Genomic DNA, 20052 nt, shown 5'->3' on the forward strand with positions numbered 1-20052 from the left:
ACAAAAGTTGCCAGTAATCTTTTCATTTATGTCTTGGTTTGTTCTTTATTATTGACTTTTATAATGAATGAAGTATTTACTATCTAAAGCTGTGTAGTCTGAAGATAAATTCTTTGAAAGTTTTTGCTTAGTATTTTATGTAACTGTATTATTTTTAGCTTCATTGAAACAAAAATCAGATACTTCTAAAATATTTAATGGGCATTAATGTTGATTTTTTAAAAATTAAGATATATTTTCTTATTTTTTTTAAACAGTGTTTCGGGTCGAGCTTTCCTGTACTGGCAAAGTAGATTCTGAGGTTATGATACTAATGCAGCTCAACTTGACAGTAAATTCTTCAAAAAACTTTACAGTCTTAAATTTTAAACGAAGGAAAATGTGCTACAAAAGTAAGAAATTTATTTACCAAAGTGTGTGTTTTATGCAGATGTGAGAATGTCAAAAAATAGATTTTGTCGTCTGTTTTACAGATTTTTGTAACCAAATTTTGATTATGGTCGCGAATGAGAAAAGAAAGAGTAGTAACAGATGAAATTCCAAGATTATTGCCAGACAGCTTGTAGCCAGGAATCTTATTCAAGCTCCACTCAGTCTCCATCTCATTATCTCACTATCTTTTATCAGAATTACTGGGTATTTTATATTAGAAATGTGAAATAGCACTAAAGTAGCTGAATGCTTAAAAAGAAATCAGGTAGTTCTGATAGAGACCCCTGAGGAATGTAGTGTTAATTGCGTTTCCCTTATAAAGTTTTATGTTATGCATTATGGCTCTGCTCTTGGCAGGAGATTGGGACAAATGACTTAAGTCTCAGTTTTTTTTAAAATCTGTAAAGTGGGCATAATAACCTAAGAGGTTTTTGTTTTGTTTTGTTTTTTGTTTTTTAAGATTAATTGAATCTAGCCTAAAGCTTGGAATACCATATGTGGGTACTTAATGAATGTTAGTAGTTTTTGATGTTGAATAATCTGTTACTCAAAAAATTACAGTGGATACAAAAAAGAAAAAATAGCGAATCTAAAAAACCCCCTCTAAAGTTACGAAGTGCTTACTCTGTTCCTAGTGCTTTACGTGCAATAAACCCATTTAACCCTTACAATAACCTTAGACAGTAGGTTCTCTCAGTATCTCCTTTTTCTGAAGAGGAAGCTGTAGCTCAGAATCTGACCAGCTTGCCAAGGTCACACAGCTAAGTGGTGCAACAAACCCTTAGCCTCATTGTTAAATTGTCTCTTTAACACATTTCCTAATTGAAGTTAGTGGTGAATGTTGTACAAACACCTCAGGCCAGCAAGTGAATTATAATGACTAATGTCTGGATACATGTCAGTAAAAAAACAATTGCATTAGAATGGATATTTTTAAAATAAAGAGTTAGCTTTGGTGTTTTGAAAAATGTTTCAATTCTAGTGTATTCACTATGAACTTCATGTAATTTTAAAGCCAGAGTGGACTTTAGAGGCTCTCTATTTCAACTAGTTATTATATTATTAATTTGAGGAGACTGGGCCCTAAGAGGCCACCTAAGCTTGTACACCAGTCAGTGAAGAGTGTAGAGTGCCTTGTTCCTAATCCCTTTTTATTTGCTGGTTATACTAATGACAACACCATCATCCCGTTCATATTGATGACTCTTATTTAATATGTGATCCTAATTTATTTATCTGGTTTTTCATCCTATAGCACTTTAAAAACTGTCTACAACAGAAAACATATCTGTACTGTATCAAATATTAATGGGTGTTACTGTCAAGAAAAACTTCCTTTATCATATGAGGATAGGAATTACTGGATCAGACCAGTCATAACTCTAGAACTCCTCAGAGCCTTTACACTCTGCTAATGGACATTGTGAACCTTCACAGAGGTCATAATATGTGGCTGTTCTCAAACTTCTTGACCACAGAAACCCTTTATCATTGATCATCCATCTATAAGGGACACCCTTTGGTTAATGCTGGCATAGACTATTGATTGATGATTATAATGATGATTATCAGAATAGTAGTCTATCATTTATTATTTTGCAACAAATATCTCGTTACTTAGTTTAGGCAGTGTTCTGATAGAATATAAAACTATCTTAGAGAAATTCAGAAAATGTGCTTTATAATATTTAAGGATTTTCATGGAAAAGAATTTCTAAAGCATCTTTTATCTCCTTTTTAATTCAGAACTTGAAGAAGTAAAAACTTCAGCCTTGGACAAAAACACTAGCAGAACTATTTGTAAGTGTTACTATATTATCCTTCTCCATCATTAGGGTTGAAAATTGTTTCCAGTTTTGTCAAAAGATAAATGATGTCATGCTGTTTAATTCACTAATATTTGATAGCTTGATATATAATTAGATGAAACCATTAGAATATTAAACATTTTGTGAAGTAATATTCAGACATATTTCATAACAACTGACCTAAAAAACTTTTATAAGCAAAAAGTCATATTTCAAATGATCATAAAGTATGAGCACAAAATATACATAAGGTCTTCATCTATTTAGCAGAAGTTTAGAAAATCTAATTTATTATCTGGTCCTAATCTTCAACCAATTTTATCCAGGTGAAAATATAAGCTTAAAAAGATACCATGTTATTTGAACCTACAGAGCAGAAACTCAAAGTAGATTTTTTATTTTTATGGTAATGGCTGTGTTTAGATGGTAACTTAGACTTCTTTTGTCTTTTTCTGACATGGGCACATCATTGAGTCTCACTTTTCCTGCACGTTTTAATAACAGTATCTTAAAATGCTGCTAGATTTTCTCTGTGGAAGTAAAGTTTAAAATTTTGTGGAGGGGATTTCAAGTATGCAAAAGTTGAGAGAATGCTCTGATGAACCCCCATGTGACCATCACCCTGCTTAAATAACAATCAGCATTTTGCCAGTGCTATTCTATTGATTTTAAAGTATATGCCAGGCATCCTATAATTTCACCCATAAATATTTCAATGTGGATCTCTTTTAAAAAACACCATTTGAAAAATAACTACAATCACTCAACACCTATTCACTTGTATTTGATTTATCACATGCATTCTTGAGGAAAGTAATGCCTTCGTTCAAGTTGCAGTCAGTGCCCTAGAAGCCATTTGGTCTCTTTGCATTATCTGTTCTGATTTGCCATTTGTTGATTAAAAATTTAAGTTTTAGAAAGCAATCTTATTTCCAAGTTTTTGAAAGCTATAATTTTCATCTTTTGTCCTAACTTATTCACAGAACTCCAAACTTGTATTTCTGTCAGCTTGACATCGCCATGTAGTTATGTAGTGGGTACTCTTAGACAAAACAAAACTCTTGATTCTCTTCTCCCAGCCTGTTTCTTTTTTATCTTTGTAAAGGTACCATTCTTCACCTAATTCTTTAAGCCAAAGCTTTGATTCCTCTTTATCTTTGTACCTCAGTATACTCCACTATCAAGTTTTGTTGACTCTGCTTCCCAACCCATTAACTTCTCATCTTCACTATAACACTTTTGCTCATGCCACTGCTGTCTCTTTCTTGGACTACTCTAGTAACTTTCTCACTTGTTCCCTACTCCTGCCCTCATTCCTTTCCACAGCATTCTTTACATGGCATGTAGTCATTTTTTCCCCAAGTATGAGAGTGTGTGTCATTCCTTTACTTGAAACCTTGCAATGATTTCCCTTCTCATTGAGGATAAAATCCAAATTCCTTAGATTTAATTCATTTGGATTATAATGTGAGTACTCCTTATTGAACTACTTGAATTCTCCAGTTTTGCTTTTATTTCTCTGTTTTCCACTCTGCTCAGTCATTTTCTGTACCTTTGTGTGTCTCTTTCTCAATTTGCCTCTGTATTGTGATTACCTCTTTGAGTTATTCTCCTATTGCTAAAGCTTGGTTTTTGTCTCTCTTTTTTTGAATAATATAAGGGTGAATATTATTTTATTTCATGAATAAATATCTTGTTTTTCTGCATTAGAAACAGATAAGAAAAATGTTTTTACCCTCAAAAGAGAAAAAGATTTTACATTTGTTGTCTTTTTTTAATCCTGCGAGTTGCTGTGTTGTATAATTTGTTCTTCTGTGAGTCAGTGGTGGTTGGCAGCACAGGAGTCTGATCTCTCTGCTCCAGGCATCACTGATGAGGAAGTGTGAAAGATTTACAGGTCTGTGCTGTCAGTATGGTAACTACTGGCCACATGTGGTCATTTACCTTTAAATTATTTAAAATGAAATAACATTAAAACTTTAGTTCCTCAGTTGTACTAGCTACATTTTAAGTGCTTAAAAGCCACAGGTGGCCAGTGGCTGTTACTCTATTAGCACATTATACAACATTTTTATCACTGCGGAAAGTTACGTTGGACAGCGCTGCTATAGGCGGTTTATTATATATATACCACTTGTGACTTTTATACTTGTTAACCAAAAGCCAAAAGTTCTGTTTAAAACCCTTTTTAAAAACTACAACAAAACATTAAAAAAATTGTGTGAACTTAACATCAGCACACTATTAGTAACTGATCTTATCAAGGAATGGACACATAAAATCTTTTTTATAAAGAACAGGTTATTCATTGTGTATACTGGGTCACAAAGCAATTGATATTTTTTTTAAAAAGCTTAATTGCTTTTCATTTTTATTTCAGATGATCCTGTACATGCAGCTCCAACCACTTCTACACGTGTGTTCTATATCAGCGTAGGGGTTTGCTGTGCAGTAATATTTCTTGTAGCAATAATATTAGCTGTTTTGCACCTTCATAGTATGAAAAGGATTGAACTGGATGACAGGTATTGTACATATATTGGAAAAGGGAAAAAAATTAAAGCGGTTAATATACTTCCGTGGGAGCCCGCGGACACCCACGCACACGGTGCACAGGGGAAGGAGGGAGGATGAGTAAGCTCTACTCACATGGGAAGTTACTGTCATTGTGGTTCTGTTATTGTGTTTCTTTCATTTTTTTTTTAAATTTTATTTTATTTTTTAAAATTTGTGAAGTCAGAAATTATGCTTCATTAGTTAGTGGGGAAGAAGTGGAAATCAGACCTTTTTTTCCATCCCCTTTGACATGACTCTATTCCAGACTTCTAGTACCTTTTAAAAATAGCCCTGTTTCTTCCTCCTCCTTCATCCCTTCATTATTATCCATTTGTCTGTCCATCCATCCAATAAGCATTTATTGAGAACCTGCTTAGATTTAATCCATTGGTTCTCCTGGTTGTACATTAACACCATTGGTAAGCTTTTAAAACATGTTAGAACTTGGGTCCAACTTACCAGAGATTCTGATAATTGGTCTGGAGTGATGTTTTGGCATCATTTTTTTTTCTTGAAGCTTCTTGAATGATTCTAATGTGTAGTCTTTGAGGTACACTGGGTTAGATATTATGCTAAGTGCTGGGAATAAACAAATTAATGATATACCACGTGGCTTCAAATATTTAATCTTTAACATTAACCCATAATTATAAAAGTTTGTAAAGTTGATGATCGTGATATATGTACTGTAGTGTGGAAATAGAAAAGGTGCTTGTCCCAGCCTGGGTGAGAGTCAGTGTTAACAAGGGAGACATTACAGCAAGGATAGGCGAGAGGTAACGATGGAATGATAGGTTTATTTTCCCAAATACCCAATTCTCGTTCCCCTCCTCAGTGATTCCCAGTTGCTGACTGAACATAGTCCCAGCTTTGTGACTTGACTTTCAAAGCCCTCCTTTATGTGATGACGTTTCACCCATATTTTTTGGACCTTTCTCTCTTTCTTACCATACCCCTACTTAATGCTCCAGTCAGATGATTACTTGTTCCTCACTTTTGCTCCACACTTTCCCCTTCAGGACTTTTGTTCATGCTTTCCTTCTACCCACAGGGCTCCCTGCATTTTTCATCAGTCTAAATCCTGTTCTTCCTTCAGATTTCAACTTCATTATCATCTGTTTCATTAAGTCTTTCCTAAACCTCCCAATTATTCATGTCTCTTTTCTCTCTTTGTTTCTCCCTCCCTCTCTGTCTCTGTTTTGGTAGCAATAATTATACCTTTACCTTCTAAAATTATTTTTTTTGTGTATTTATCTCTCCTACTAGAATGTAAGCTTTTTCCTATTTGGGAGCAGTGTGTCTTACTCATTGTCGAATCCCCGGTCCTAACACAGTGTCATAGGTACAGTGGGCAAACATATTTTTAGCATAAAAACCCAAGGGGACAGGGAACCTGGTGGGATTCAGTACCCGTCCCTAAGTACTTGCTGTTTCCACTGTTTTACTTCTTTACCTGAGTGGAGAAAAAAGAGAAAGATAAGAATGAAAAGAGAAATACATGGTGATGTTTTCAAAATATGTTTTGTGTCGAAGTTAGATTTAGATTTTGTAGAAGAAGTGGTATTTAGAAACACTGAGGGAGAAATGAGGTAACAGGAATGTTTTGATAGGACTCAGAGAGGATAAGAGTTGTTGAAGACTGACATTTAGAAGTCAGTCGTGACACCCACATTTCCCTTGGATGCTTGCATGTGTCCTGGGGCTGTGAACCCACATAGGCCAAAGTCGTGCAAGAACTTTTTGATTCTATGGGGTATACACCTCTCTCTGCTGAAAACCCATGAATTGGTTCTAGTTCTCTCTAGTTTTCAGGTGAGGGTTTCCAAACATTGCCTGAAAAAAGCAGCTTACATTATCACTTATTTTCAGAGCATAGCTTAGTGATTAAGAGCTTGGCTCTGGAGCCAGAGTGTCTCTGGATTCTGGCTGCGCCACTTACTAGCTTTATGGCCTAAGGTAAGTTGTGCAGCCTCTTTTTGTCTTAGTTTTTCTCATCTATGAAGCAGAGATAATAATGACACATACTTATTAGGGATGTTGTGAAGTTTTAGTGAAATATACCTTAAGCTCTTAGAACACAGTCCTGCATATATTAAGTGCCATTATTATGATTTTTGTTTTCAGAGAGGTACAGTGTGCTAATAGTGATGGACTAATTTCTTCTTTAGCTCTTTCCTTTTCTATTAGCCATTATTTATTATATGTCAGGCAAGCTGACAGTGGTGACTAGAAAATTCCCATCCAGTAATTTAATACCATCTAAGAGACATTTGCTGTTTCTCTCTGCATGGAGACCACTGAGATAACTATGGCTACCATTTCGTTGACTGTTTATTGTTTACTGGTACTATACTAAGCCCTTTACCTGTATTATTTTATTTGATACTCACAGCTACTTATGGGTATGATATTGTACTTGTTTTAAAGATGAAGAACAGGCTTAAAGAGAATAACTTTACTAGGATTGCCCTACTGGGAACAGGGTAGAGCAGCAGGAGAGACTCATTATTGTAATAGCTGTATTTTAATGACTCAGTATTGTAATTATGTAAGGTACTCGCTGTATGCCAGGCACTATTCCATATGTTTTACATCCATTAAGTCCCTTAATTCTCATAACATCCCTGTGAGGTTTAATGGAATCTGTAGCTCCATGGAATTCCTCGGACAGGGATGGGAGAGAGTTCTTCCATTCCAAGTATTCAGGAGCTAGAGTCCTGTTATACACAGAACTTTTTAAGAGGCAGAGGATAAAACTGCCTGAGATGTGCTCCTGCCAGGAGCAGTCGGATGCCATGTATGTGGCTGTCCATCTCCTGATACCATAAGGTTATGTTTTCAAACTCTCTTTTATGCCAGGTGAGTCTGTCCTGGAGAGGCAGAGCTTCTTTCCCTATTCTCTCTACAGTCCTTCCACAGAGGGATTGATCTGCACCCTCTCCCCACTGTAGTCTTTCCCTATTAGTTCATAACTGTAGAATAGTTCATTCCTCATTTATGGCATGCTTGAACTTGTTATTTGGCAATATCTTCATTTTACTTTATTTCCATTACCCCACAACCCTCACCCTTACTGGTGACAAGGTCCCCTTTATTTCCTTTTAATTGTTTTTATATCCAGTGCCTAACAGGTATCATCAGTTAAATGAATGTTGAATGAAGAATTTGTTGGGTGAAGAATGACTAGAGAGAAGCAAAAAACCATTTTGTTATACCAATGATTCTTTGTCTCTTTCATTACATATCACCAGATCATGTCAGAAGCAACCATTGTCTGGTTTTTGTCCTCCCCACCCCCCTAGGAAGTATAGTTTCCTGTTTGTTGATTGATTCAATAATTATTCATTGAGCTTTCACTGAGGCTCAGTTTGGCCCACTGGTGTCCACTGTCCCAGTCACTGGCTGAGGAAGAAGGACTGCCTTCACCATCCCTGCCGGAATGTAGGTTTCATGAGAGTAGGGGTGCTTTGTCTGTTACGTTCACTACTGTATCCCCAGCACCCAACACAGTATCTGGCATGTAGTATACACTTAATAAATATTTGTTGAATGAATGAATGAATGAGTTACACAGAAAAACAAAGAAATACAAATTGTAATAAATTCTCTGAAGGAAAATGGTCATCTTTGCCCTAACTTCTAACTTCAACTCTAAAACAGAGTTAATATCTCCATAACTATTCTTAATTACTTATTAAAATCAAATAAGATAATTTATTTAGACTGGTTTTAAACTGTTAAGTGCTAGCAAATGTGCATTTTCATTTTCTACCTCATGTAACGTAGCTGTGTAGATAGTGGTTTTAATAGTTGTCAGTGTAGATCCCTGACTGCTCCCTTCTCAGCAGTATGTCTGGGGTTTAAAAGGTTTGTCCTTACCACTTAACAGTGCTTTGCTTATTGTAGGAACCCACTAAATATCTGTTGAACAAGTGAAAAATTGACTCAGACATACTCATAACATCTTTTTGTATGTCCACAGTCTTTTCAAGAATTTTGAGGTGGTACAAGAGTGCCACCTACTGTTCAAGTATTGGAGAGAAACACAATAGTAAATAATTTGGGGTCTATGTATTCTACCATCAATGTTTATCGATTGCAGGGTATTTAAGTAGTACTTTCACGTATGTTATTATACAACTTGAGCCTCACAAAAATCCTGTGAGGTAGGTTTTTTTAAATCCTATGTTATGGGTAAGTAAATTAAAGTTTTCTGTTTTACCCCTGTAGGAAGGGTAATGTTTCATTTCCCTCCCCATTTTTGAATTCTGGACTTTTAAGAACTCTGATTTCCAGTGCAATCTTTGAATAGTACTCAGAACTCCAGAAACAGGATCCCTGTTGTTCCTTGTCATTCTAAGGATTGAGGATGCATAATATTAGTAATAATAAAAATAATTAGTAATAATCATTTGTAAATGCTTAGTTATTCCCTCATCTGTGTGCCATTTGATTTTGGACCATCATTAAAAGAGACTTGTCTTTCTGTTCTTTTTCTTAAAAGCAATCCAATTGAATGGTATGGGCCCTTTTCCTAAGAGAGACTTGATAGTTCTTTAATGTATAGTTGTGTGAAGTTCAGAACTTTACTACCTATGGTATCTGAGAACTAGTACCTACATTCCTGAATGACTTTGATAAAATGAACCTACTTGATGATTATTGAGATAGAAAGGGGAAAAAATAGCTTTACATTATGAGATAGATTAAAAATTTCCATATGGAACATTTGTGATGGCGATCCATGTATTGTGATCTCCATTGGGACTTTAAGCTGGTTGTAGTGTCTGCATGTATTTTTGTATGTATGGAAGGAGCAAATTTCTCTTTGAAGCTAACTTGCCAAATATTTCTCTTTTAATAATTGTTTGCAGCATCAGTGCCAGCAGTAGTTCCCAAGGGCTATCTCAGCCATCTACCCAGACGACTCAGTATCTGCGAGCTGATACACCCAACAATGCAACTCCTATTACCAGTAAGAGTTAATTTAATTCTAAAGGTGGTTTACTGAAGTGGTCTATGTGTATCATACTATGTACATAATATTTATCGAGTGCAGAATTAGGCTTGATATTCAACTTTTGCTTTCTAGAGCACTGAATGAAACATTCTAAAATTAGGGTATTAAAAATCAATTTTAAGTTTAATTACTAGATTCAATTTTGTGGAGATTTCCATAGACTAATTATATAAAAAGGGCTATGGAATCCCTTCTGTATAAATTCAGAAGGAAAGTTTTCAGATAGTTAGAATAAGCCATTGAACTGCATGTTGACAGACTTGGATTTTAAGGAATTGTTCGATGGTCTTATGGGCTAGGGTAAGAACTTTACAGTGTTTTCTAATCATAATAGGATACTAGCTGCCATCAGAATTGAGAGCATGGGATGAACTTATTCCCTTTTTTTTGAACAGGGTTTTGATGAAAGTTTTTATACTTTAACATGTAGATGTTTAGGAGAAAATAATCATTCTTAGAGTACAATTTATACGTAATGAGGAATCATTCACCTTACAAATAAGAAACAACATAATTAGCAGGATAGACAGTGGGTCACCCTGAGTAATGCCATTGATTAATTAGGTTCTTTTAGGCAGTTAACCATTACCATCCTTGGGCTCTTTAGTAAACTAATATCAAGAATATCCATTCTTTACCCAATGCTGTGTTACGGTCTTTCAATACTGTTTTCCATGACAAAGAACCAGGATTCTTTGGAGAAATGGATAATTCTAGGACTGGGTCGGGAAAGTACAGATAAACCTGGGACATGTGGCTGAGCCGGAAACCAGGGAACCTATTAAAGACTTGGAGAGCTCCCAATGTGGGACCATTAGAGCATCTAAGAAAATAATGACTTCAATGGATTGTAACATAAAATGTATAAAAGTCCGTGAGTTTGTAACGATACTTTTAAAAAATTTGATTATTACGAGAAGTGACTGAGGCACCAGGAATACCTTACTCTGACAACTGGCTACATGAACTACATTTCAGAGTAACCAGATAGTGTTGGTTGATGAGGCAAAATGTTTCTTTGCAGAAGAACCCCAACTAATAAATAAAGAAGGAAAGGTAGAATTAGAAAATCTGTTTGCAACCCCTAATGAAATACTTGGTTCAGGAAAAGATTATCATTATTTAAAACCCTGCAAATAAAGAGAAATGGGAACTATACCGCCTGGATCCACTAATGAAACTTAGCATCTCAAGAATTAGGACGGCTAATTATTTCGTATTCCTAGATGTGATGTACTCATGGAGTGTTGTTTCACCATCCTCCTCTAAGAGTTAACCTGGATCGAATGAAGGCTATAGAACTGATTTACAGTTTATAGGTAATGTAGGGATAGAAGGAGAAATTAAATGATACTCGAAGAAGCAGATGCCAAATATTCTCCAGGATGATTGACCTGGTTTCTTTAATAAGACAGTGGCAAGGAAAAGGAAAGGGGAAGAAGGAGCGCTCTAGGTTAAAAGAAATAAAAAGAAATTCTAACAGTAGTTACCATCACCACCAACAAAAGAAAAATATATACTCTTCAGAAAATATGATATGTAAGTAGTCCAGAGACTATTCATCGTAATCACATCATTGCTTTTAATCTTTAGATGTTAAGTTTTGCTCATTAGAGTCAATTTGTAATCCTGACTATACCTTTAAAGAGGTAGATAATTCAGTTATTATATATGCTAAAAGCAAAATACTTTTTTTAAAAAAGTGGAAACACATTTATTTATGAAAACACTTTTTTAGTTACCATCATAAGAAATTTTCTTGTTTTTGTGGACATTACCTTAAGTGGGTAATTATTTATATATTATGTATAATAAAAACACTTTTTAAAAACTCAATTGAAATACATTTGTTTATAAATAAAAAAGAAATGAGCAGAAAAATATTGAAGACATAATGACTAAGAATTTTTCAAAATAACAAAACATACCAGACTACAGAGCCAAGAAACTCACAGGACTCCAGGAGGGAATAAACATACACAAATACATATACTCATACCGCTAGACATATCATGGCCAAGCTGCTGATCAGTGGAATAAGGTATTGTCAGCCAAACCCATGTGTTGTAAAGGTCCCCAAACCCTTTCATGTAGTTCTTCTAGCAGGCATTTGATGATTATTGTCTAGGTCTACTAATTCTACAGGGATTTTTCTTTCCAATATCTACCAAAGCAACTAAATCATTAGAGATGCCATTCCAATTTCCATTTGCTAAACAGGATTTTCTATTTATTCTTTTTTCCTTGGAATGAAAATTTTAGTTCGTAGCTAGAAATTTTGTTTGTGCTGTCATTGTGTTAAAAATGAATGGAAGTTAAGGAAACTGAAAAACAAATATGAATTTCACAATGTAATGACTAGGCTATATGAATGTCAGAATGATTAAATTGATTATATATCTTGTTACATATTTTTACAAATCTCTCTTCATTTTGAGAGAAAAACAGTCCAGAAGAGGGATTAAATGAATTCTATGAATCAAAGCTTGTTTCATTTCTTTCAGTTGAAGTGGTGGTAATGTGATATTATTTTAGTGTTTCTTATTTTAATTCTGCATTTTAAGATTTTGGGGTAGGAAAAGTCTTTCTTTAAAATTTAGTGTGGCCTTCATAAGAAATTTCTCCCTGTTCATGTGTGTGCTTTTTTTCCTCTTATGATTTTGACAGTCATTCATTCCTATGACTTGACTCCTGATGTTGTAACTGAACTAGTTGACCCCATGCCATAATAAGGGTATTTATATTTCTTGGTTTGGCTTTGTTGGCTCCTCAGGTTATCCTACCTTGCGGATAGAGAAGAACGACTTAAGAAGTGTAACTCTTTTGGAGGCCAAAGCCAAGGTGAAGGATATAGCAATATCCAGGGAGAGGATAACCCTAAAAGATGTACTCCAAGAAGGTATTTGTTATCTCAGAATCAAGTCTCCAAGGAAGATGTAATGTTAGCACTGTAAAAATTTTTTGTTTCAAATTTTGAGAATTTTATCTCATTTTGTGCCTCACGATAGAAAGCAATGCACAGTTTATTTCCTTTATAAAACTGATATTCATTTTCCCTGTCTTGATATCTTTAATTTGTCTTAATACAGCTTTGGTGCAATTCTTGATTTTTGAGTATATTAAAGCATATGTGTTGGTATTTGTTACCTTTAAAGTGTATTTTCTATTTAGTTCTTCTTTAAAGATGATCACTACCTAGCAGGCCTCTTCAAAAAATTCTTAAGTAATTTTCTCTGTGACACATAGCGTAGGGGTTCTAGCAGAAGGAGTGTGTATGGGCTTTGGAGTTAAATCAGAGTTCCAATCTCAGTCCCATGGTTTACTACCTGTATGACTTCGGAGAAATCACTTAATGTCTTTATGTCCCGTTTCCTCTTCTGTAAATTTGGACTACATTGTTTACTCTTACACTATAATGAAGTTAGGTGAAATGATACACATTAAATGAACTAGCACATGGTAGGTGTTTGATACGTATTAGTGCCTTTTCTCTCCCCACTTGCTGGTCCTTGTTTTCTTTTTTGAGTTTTAGGGTATTGACTGGGGAGATGCTGGAAGATGAAGGCAGAAATTAATAATAAAATATTTCATTGAGCTCTTCAAGTTGTTAAATAGAGATGTACTTTTTCTGCCTTCCATAATTCAGTGGGGAAAGTTTTGGATGCATGTGTATCATCTGAATTTATCTGTTGGTTTTGCTTGTAGCTCAGTCACAGCTAAGTGAGGGGCTTGAACAGTCCCCAGTAGCCAATTTTAATGAACAGAAACAGATCTCTTATGTCTGTTTTTGAATGAATGAGGATAGTTCATTTCTCTTCTTTTTCGTTGCTCTAAGGTTAAGCCTAGAAATTCATAAATACCTCTGTGGATGGCCTGTTACTGAGCTCCAGTGCTCTTGGATATATCCCATAGTTTATTTGGGATAATTCAGAAAGAATTCTCATATACTTATGAGAAATTTCTAAAAGCAAGATATTTTCATATTTACCAAGAACCTCTAATATTGAAAAACAAAGATTTGGGTCTTTTTACTCTAGAGCTAGAGTAATGTTAATTATATATATTCTTGTTATGTTTGTTTAAAGGTTTATTATGCTAGAAAGTTTTGTATTTATAATTTTATGAAGGTTATTTATGATCTCATTAATTTTTTTTCTCATAGGTACTTTTGGGCGTATTTTCCATGGGATTTTAGTAGATGAAAAAGATCCAAATAAAGAAAAACAAGTATTTGTAAAAACAGTTAAAGGTAAGATTTTTTTCTCCCATACTATATTCATAATGCTTTCCTGCTTAAGTAGCTCATGCCAGCAAAATCTGCCTCAAATTCTGAGTGTGTGCCAGACCTTTAAATAAGTTCATGTTAATTTAGCTCATATGGAGACTTTTAAGGATATTTGATTCTTCTTGTTAAGGTATAGAAAATAGAAGTCTAAGAAATTAAGACATTAAACATTGATTAAGTATTATTCAGGCTTCAGGTTAAATTTTATCCACTTGACTTCATTGTTGCTCTATCTAATATTGTGTTTTTCATACATTAAAATTCTTTTTTTCCTCCCCAAAATACGTGTTATTTTCTCTCTCTGCAACCTCCTCCAATACTGAGGACTGTTAAGGAAAAAAAAATGACCCCCAGGCCCACTGCACCTTATGTGAATAGCCATTGTTTATATTCTTCCTACTCCTGCTTCTTTTTTTTGCTATTACTCATAGTGCTGCTGAAAATATCTGTGTGTGTGTATTTCTTGGTATAACTTTGGAGGTATAGCCGTAGATGGAATTGCTGCCCTCAAGTAGTGTTTACATTTAAAATTTTGATAGATGTTGCCAGATTGTTTCCTGAAAGGTAGCACTAGTTTACATTTTTATGAAGAGGGCACCTATTTTCATTTACATACCTTTTGGAGAAATGTGATACCTAATTTTTTGCTTATTGATTTATATAAATTTTCAAGCTAGAGATTCCTTATCAAAATATACTAGGGTATTATTTATATGTGGCTTATTTCCTAAAAGAGGTAATTTACAGGGTGCTTAATATCCGAGATAGGTTAGGATGACAAGATGTAAATTTTGGAAAAACATTTAGTATTTTGAATACAGAAATTGAAGACAAAATTAAATTCAGTTTTATGAGTAGGAGGTGAAAATTTTATGACGTTTACAAAGTTAATTTATAAGAACTTCTAAATTTACTTAGAAATTCATAGAAAGTGTGAAGGATTTATGTTTATTTTTTCTAAAAAGTTGGTTTGTACTAATGTAACAAATTTTTTAGAATTTGATTTCTTTTAATTTAGGAAAAGTTGTTTAAGGGTGCTACAGACAGACACACATACACACCTTTTTTCCTAAAGTGTTTTGAGTTACTATACCATTTAGTATTTATTTTATTCACCTACCTCTCCTAGCCCCAAAACAGTTTCAAAAGTTAATATTTAAGTTAGGTCTCACTGTATTTTCTGACTGGTTTTGAAGGTTATTCTAAATATTACTCTTTATAAATGTAAATTTAAACCTTAGTTTGATAATCGTTACCTTTTGTTGCACTTTCTTTTTTTTCTTTTTAAAGAAAACATTTCCCCTTCTAATATTTCTTCTGGGGTTTGTAAATATTCTATGGACAATTTAGAACTGGGCTATTATTAATTTGTTCTGTATGAATCTTGAATTAACAAAAGAGATTTCTGTACAGAATTGCTTTGATTTCGGGGTGGAAGGGGGGAAAGAAGGAAATAATAGTGATAAGAAAACACAATGTGGATACCAGGACTGTTTTACAAGATAAGATTCCTCTTTCCGTATACACTTGAATTTGGAGTCACTTGCTTGTTTCTACGCATTACCACTATAAGCCAGACGGAAACAAGAGAAAGCACAGTGAGTCCTCAGCCAAGATGTGGTCATGGTTTGCTTGGGAAACAGAGAGGAACTGCATTGACCATAGTCCTTGCCTCTGAGTTATTAGATTACTCCGCATAATTATCTCTGAGATTTATTCTTTTGGAATGTTATTTTTATTCTTTTAATTGAAGTTATGTAGAGGTAACAACTTTCTTTTCACAAACCTGTATGCTTTTTAAATGCTACACAATTAGAAGTGCCACTTAAAATGCAAAAAAATACTTTTTTAATGCTTGAAAACATTTTTATATTTGTCCTTTTGTTATAAAACGGTAACAAGTAGCATATATTGAGGGCGCTCAAAATACACAACTGATTTGTGCAGAATTTGTTGTCTTTACTGATCCTTATCTAGTTCTCTAAGGTACACGTTTTTCAGGACCCTCTTAGTTTTAAATGGTAATTGAGACAGGACAGGAGACTTGTGCGTGGTTACACAGACAAAAATAATGGGCAGAGGTACAAATCCCAGATTGCACATCCCCAAAACTCAAGCCCTTTCCACTATACATTGTGGCTCAAAAATTATGTTTTTAAAAGGTCATTGACCTTTATTTTTAGGCATAAGCAGAAAATTGGAGTTTAGCTTCTTTAAAAAATTCATAATTTTGCACACTTAATAGATATTTCAATATAAATTTCCAGAGATTGATTTTAGGAATTTAAATTTTGCACAATGACTATTGTGACATTGAATTTCATAAAATTAATTTAAGATTATTGGTATTAAGTTCTTATTTTCTTTAATAGCTAATTTTTATAACTTGAGAATGTGTTTTTTTATTTTTATTATTTTTTGTAACTATTAAAATGCAAATTATTTTAAAGAATTCTTTTCAAATATATAGTTTCAAGATAGACCTTTCAGTATTTAAAATTAAAAGACTAGGACTAGATTGGGAAAGGAATCCAGAAAATGATTTTTTTTCTTACTAAATAGATAAAATTATTTTTTTCTCTATTTCAAAGTTTTCTTAGATCATCATCCAGTGCAAATATAATAGAACATGCTTATCTAAGTTAAGAACTTGAAAAATATTATGCATGAAACAACACATTCTGAAATTACCTGTTTTACTTGGATCTTTATACCAGTTGCTGGGAAAGTGAACTCTTACCAATTGGGTGTGAACTTCAGTTGGTAAGGTTCATTACCTTACTAGTTTTCAATTCTAAAATGATCCTACCAGCCCCTAAATAGGCTTGGCTATAATTTTATTAAAAGTTATTTAGATTACAGAAAGAGCGATAAAGGCACATTCCCCATTTACTAAATGATTCCAAATGTCAATCAGTTTTTAGACAACTAGAGTATATTCCACTGAACATTGGTGTGAAGTACCTTTTCCAAAGAAGTACCAGGTGTTGTAAGTCTTTTGCTTTTTGTCCATTTGATATTCCTCCAGAAGTCTTGACTAAGCTGTCCGGAAAGAGGGTGCTAATAGCAAGTAATGAGAGAGGGAGCGATTCCATCCTTTAGAGTTGGAAGTAAATGAAATTTGTGACTTCTCAGCTTTGACAGCTCCACTTCTAAGGAATGAATGTGACCTGTAATCATACTGCCTGAGTTCAGTGGTCTGGATTTCACTGTTGGTTCAACATTTTACTAGTTAGAGCTAGGATGTGGATGTTGGCTATCTTTATATATTTTTTCTCCCTCTTATTGCATTGGTCGAAAGCATTATAAATTATCATTACTGTTTTTACTATTGGCAAACAAATTAGTGATTTTTAAAATGTTTTTAAGGATATACTATACTCAATTTTGTTTTCGATATCTTAAAACAATTTTTTAAAAAGTAACACTCATTTTTAATTTTATAATGAAAATATACTATTTATGTAATGAAAATGGAGAAGTGCCTCTTCAATATTTTTCTTGGTGATTTGTGTGAGCTCTTAAAAGAAGTGGGAGAGGAAGGAAAATAGCTTTTATATGCCTTATGTGTTGCAGATATTTTTCCAGTCTGTTATTAACTTTCTATACTTTGTTTATGGAACCTTAATTTTTAATTTTTATGTAATCAAATTATCCTAATAGCTTCTGTTAATATTGACCTATTCAATTAGATAGTACCTACTATAAGGTAAGGCTAGATCTGTTTAGAATTATCTGTGACTTGTAGTGAAAATTTACCTTATATTCTGAGATAATTGTTTACTAATAGCAGAAAATATGATTGTCATATTTATAGTATTATCATTCAAGACAATGTCTCTTTATATAGATCAAGCTTCTGAAATTCAGGTGACAATGATGCTCACTGAAAGTTGTAAGCTACGAGGTCTTCATCACAGGTGAGAGGAAAAACCCAGCATTTAAGTGTTAACATGGTAACAACGTATGTTTACATTTTTATTTTAAGAACATTCTGATGTGTTCTGAATTGAAAGCTTTTGGGAATGGCTCAATTTTTTTCCCCAAATATAAAAGTGAAATGCATGTTCATTGCACAACATTTAAAAACACAGTAAAGTATAAAGAAGAATATGTATGCCCACATCTGGGTAATCATGGCTAAGTGAGAAAAAATTTATACATATTTATGTGAATATTTCTCTTTAAAAAATAGGATACTGACATACATATACTAAAAAATATTTGTAGTGAAAGTTTTAAACATAGAGAATATTTTAGATGGGAATAATAAACATGAATAAGTCCACCTCCTAAATTGAACATTAGTTAACATTTTGCCATTCATAAGTGTACCTATATGTTTATCTATATCTACCTGAGTGTAGAAATATTTTAAAATTAATTGGACATTTCATCACTTTCAATACATTTTCAGCATGCATTTTTTTAAAAAGATATTTTTTCTATATAATCACAGTACTAGTATGATCTTTAACAGAGTAAACATGCCTCGATATAACAAAACAACATCTAACTTTTCATGTCAGTTACTATAAATTCATGTCCACATTTCAAAAGGCTACATAGTAATTTATTGAATGGATGTACCACATTTATTTAACCAATCTCTTACCATTAGGTCATAGTATGATTTTTTAAAAAATATTTATAGTTCTATATTAAGAGCATTTTCAAAAGCTTGATATTAGCCCACTTCCCAGAGTTATAACATAATCTTCTACCTTCTGAGCCAAAAGGGATTTAAATATAGTATCACAGTGTGTAGCAGTATCAATATTGGGGCAACATTTTTGTTTCTTTTTGGATTTTAAAGCACCATATATAGTTAGCTTAATTTGTAGCCTACTGAAAATTTGGTCACACATGTTTAAGAAATGGAACAGTGACTATCCCTATTGGAAGATATTTATGGATTCATTAACAAAAAAAGATGGAAAGTGATACATTCAGAAGGCATTCCTGCTTTTTAATTTCTCTGTACCTTGAGCAGTTACTTGAGTTCTATTCAAAAATAGGATAACTATGCACAGAGTTTTATTTTTGAATTTTGTTTACCCTTTGGTTCATATTCTGAAAAATTTTAGCACTTAAAAAGAAGGCAGCTATAGTAAGATAAATAAAATGGCAATGAAAATGAAACTCAGGTTTTTGGCATTGTGATGGTAGAAAAGAAAACAGTAAGGAGACAAATATTTTTGCTGTGATTGAACTTAAAACCGCTCTTAGCTTCTGGGTAAACAAGGCTGAAGGAAACATTAAAATTTGATAATTCTCAGTGTTAGAAGGGAAAGAAACATAGATGTTCTTTGGAGGAGAAAAACTTTTACAAATTCTGAAGCAATTGTTTCATTAGTTTTCTCATACATTTGGAACATTGACTATGTAATGATAAGATATACTTTTTAGTTTCATTGAAAATCAAAAAGCCAGGGACCTTTGAACAACTTGAGCACACAGTATTGAGAGGCTGAAGATGTCCCTTAGAAAGGTTAAAGTCATGTGGTTTAAGAATGTTACTTTCCATTGGCCTCATTCCGTCCAAGAACAGAATTCATTTGCAGAGGAATGGATGGATGGCTGGATGGATAATTTCTCCTTTAGATTCTATTTTTGAGAAAACATATTTTGTTTCCTCAAGGTAACCAGACAAGAACTGAGTAATGATCAGTTCACTTGGAAATGTCATTTTTAACACTGTTGGAAGTGCTTGATGTTCTATTATTCTGATTCTAGGAGGAAGAGCCGCAAGTGTTTAATACTAGTATTAATGTTAACCTAGTACTTTGGTACTTAGCTAGTATTCTTATCCTGATAGAAGGTCTGCACCTCTTCAACACAGAAATAGGGAACGGGGATTAATGTAGACAAAGCCATAATTTCCTCAAGAACCAGTTTTATATCCACTGTAGCCCAAAAGATGCTTTGGCTGAAAAATGTTTAGAGCAAGC

The 20052-nt window shown here is 33.6% G+C and overlaps 1 protein-coding gene across 2 annotated transcripts in view; it reads left to right on the forward strand.

Moving 5' to 3' along the window:
• The window catches only part of RYK (receptor like tyrosine kinase), a 78032-nt gene that overhangs the window by 34775 nt on the left and 23205 nt on the right, over window positions 1–20052 (forward strand). Inside the window, exons 4-10 of one of the 2 annotated variants that reach the window (XM_016140216.2) lie at window positions 258–392; window positions 2179–2232; window positions 4621–4765; window positions 9671–9771; window positions 12590–12715; window positions 13979–14065; window positions 17952–18021. In XM_016140216.2, the coding sequence (XP_015995702.2) occupies window positions 258–392; window positions 2179–2232; window positions 4621–4765; window positions 9671–9771; window positions 12590–12715; window positions 13979–14065; window positions 17952–18021 (718 nt within the window). Of the gene's footprint in view, window positions 1–257; window positions 393–2178; window positions 2233–4620; window positions 4766–9670; window positions 9772–12580; window positions 12716–13978; window positions 14066–17951; window positions 18022–20052 lie in introns of both variants that reach the window. The other variant, XM_036218793.1, reaches the window with a different exon arrangement.

Source organism: Rousettus aegyptiacus, unplaced genomic scaffold (assembly GCF_014176215.1).
Source record: "Rousettus aegyptiacus isolate mRouAeg1 unplaced genomic scaffold, mRouAeg1.p scaffold_m13_p_4, whole genome shotgun sequence".
In the NCBI taxonomy this organism is placed as follows: domain Eukaryota; kingdom Metazoa; phylum Chordata; class Mammalia; order Chiroptera; family Pteropodidae; genus Rousettus; species Rousettus aegyptiacus.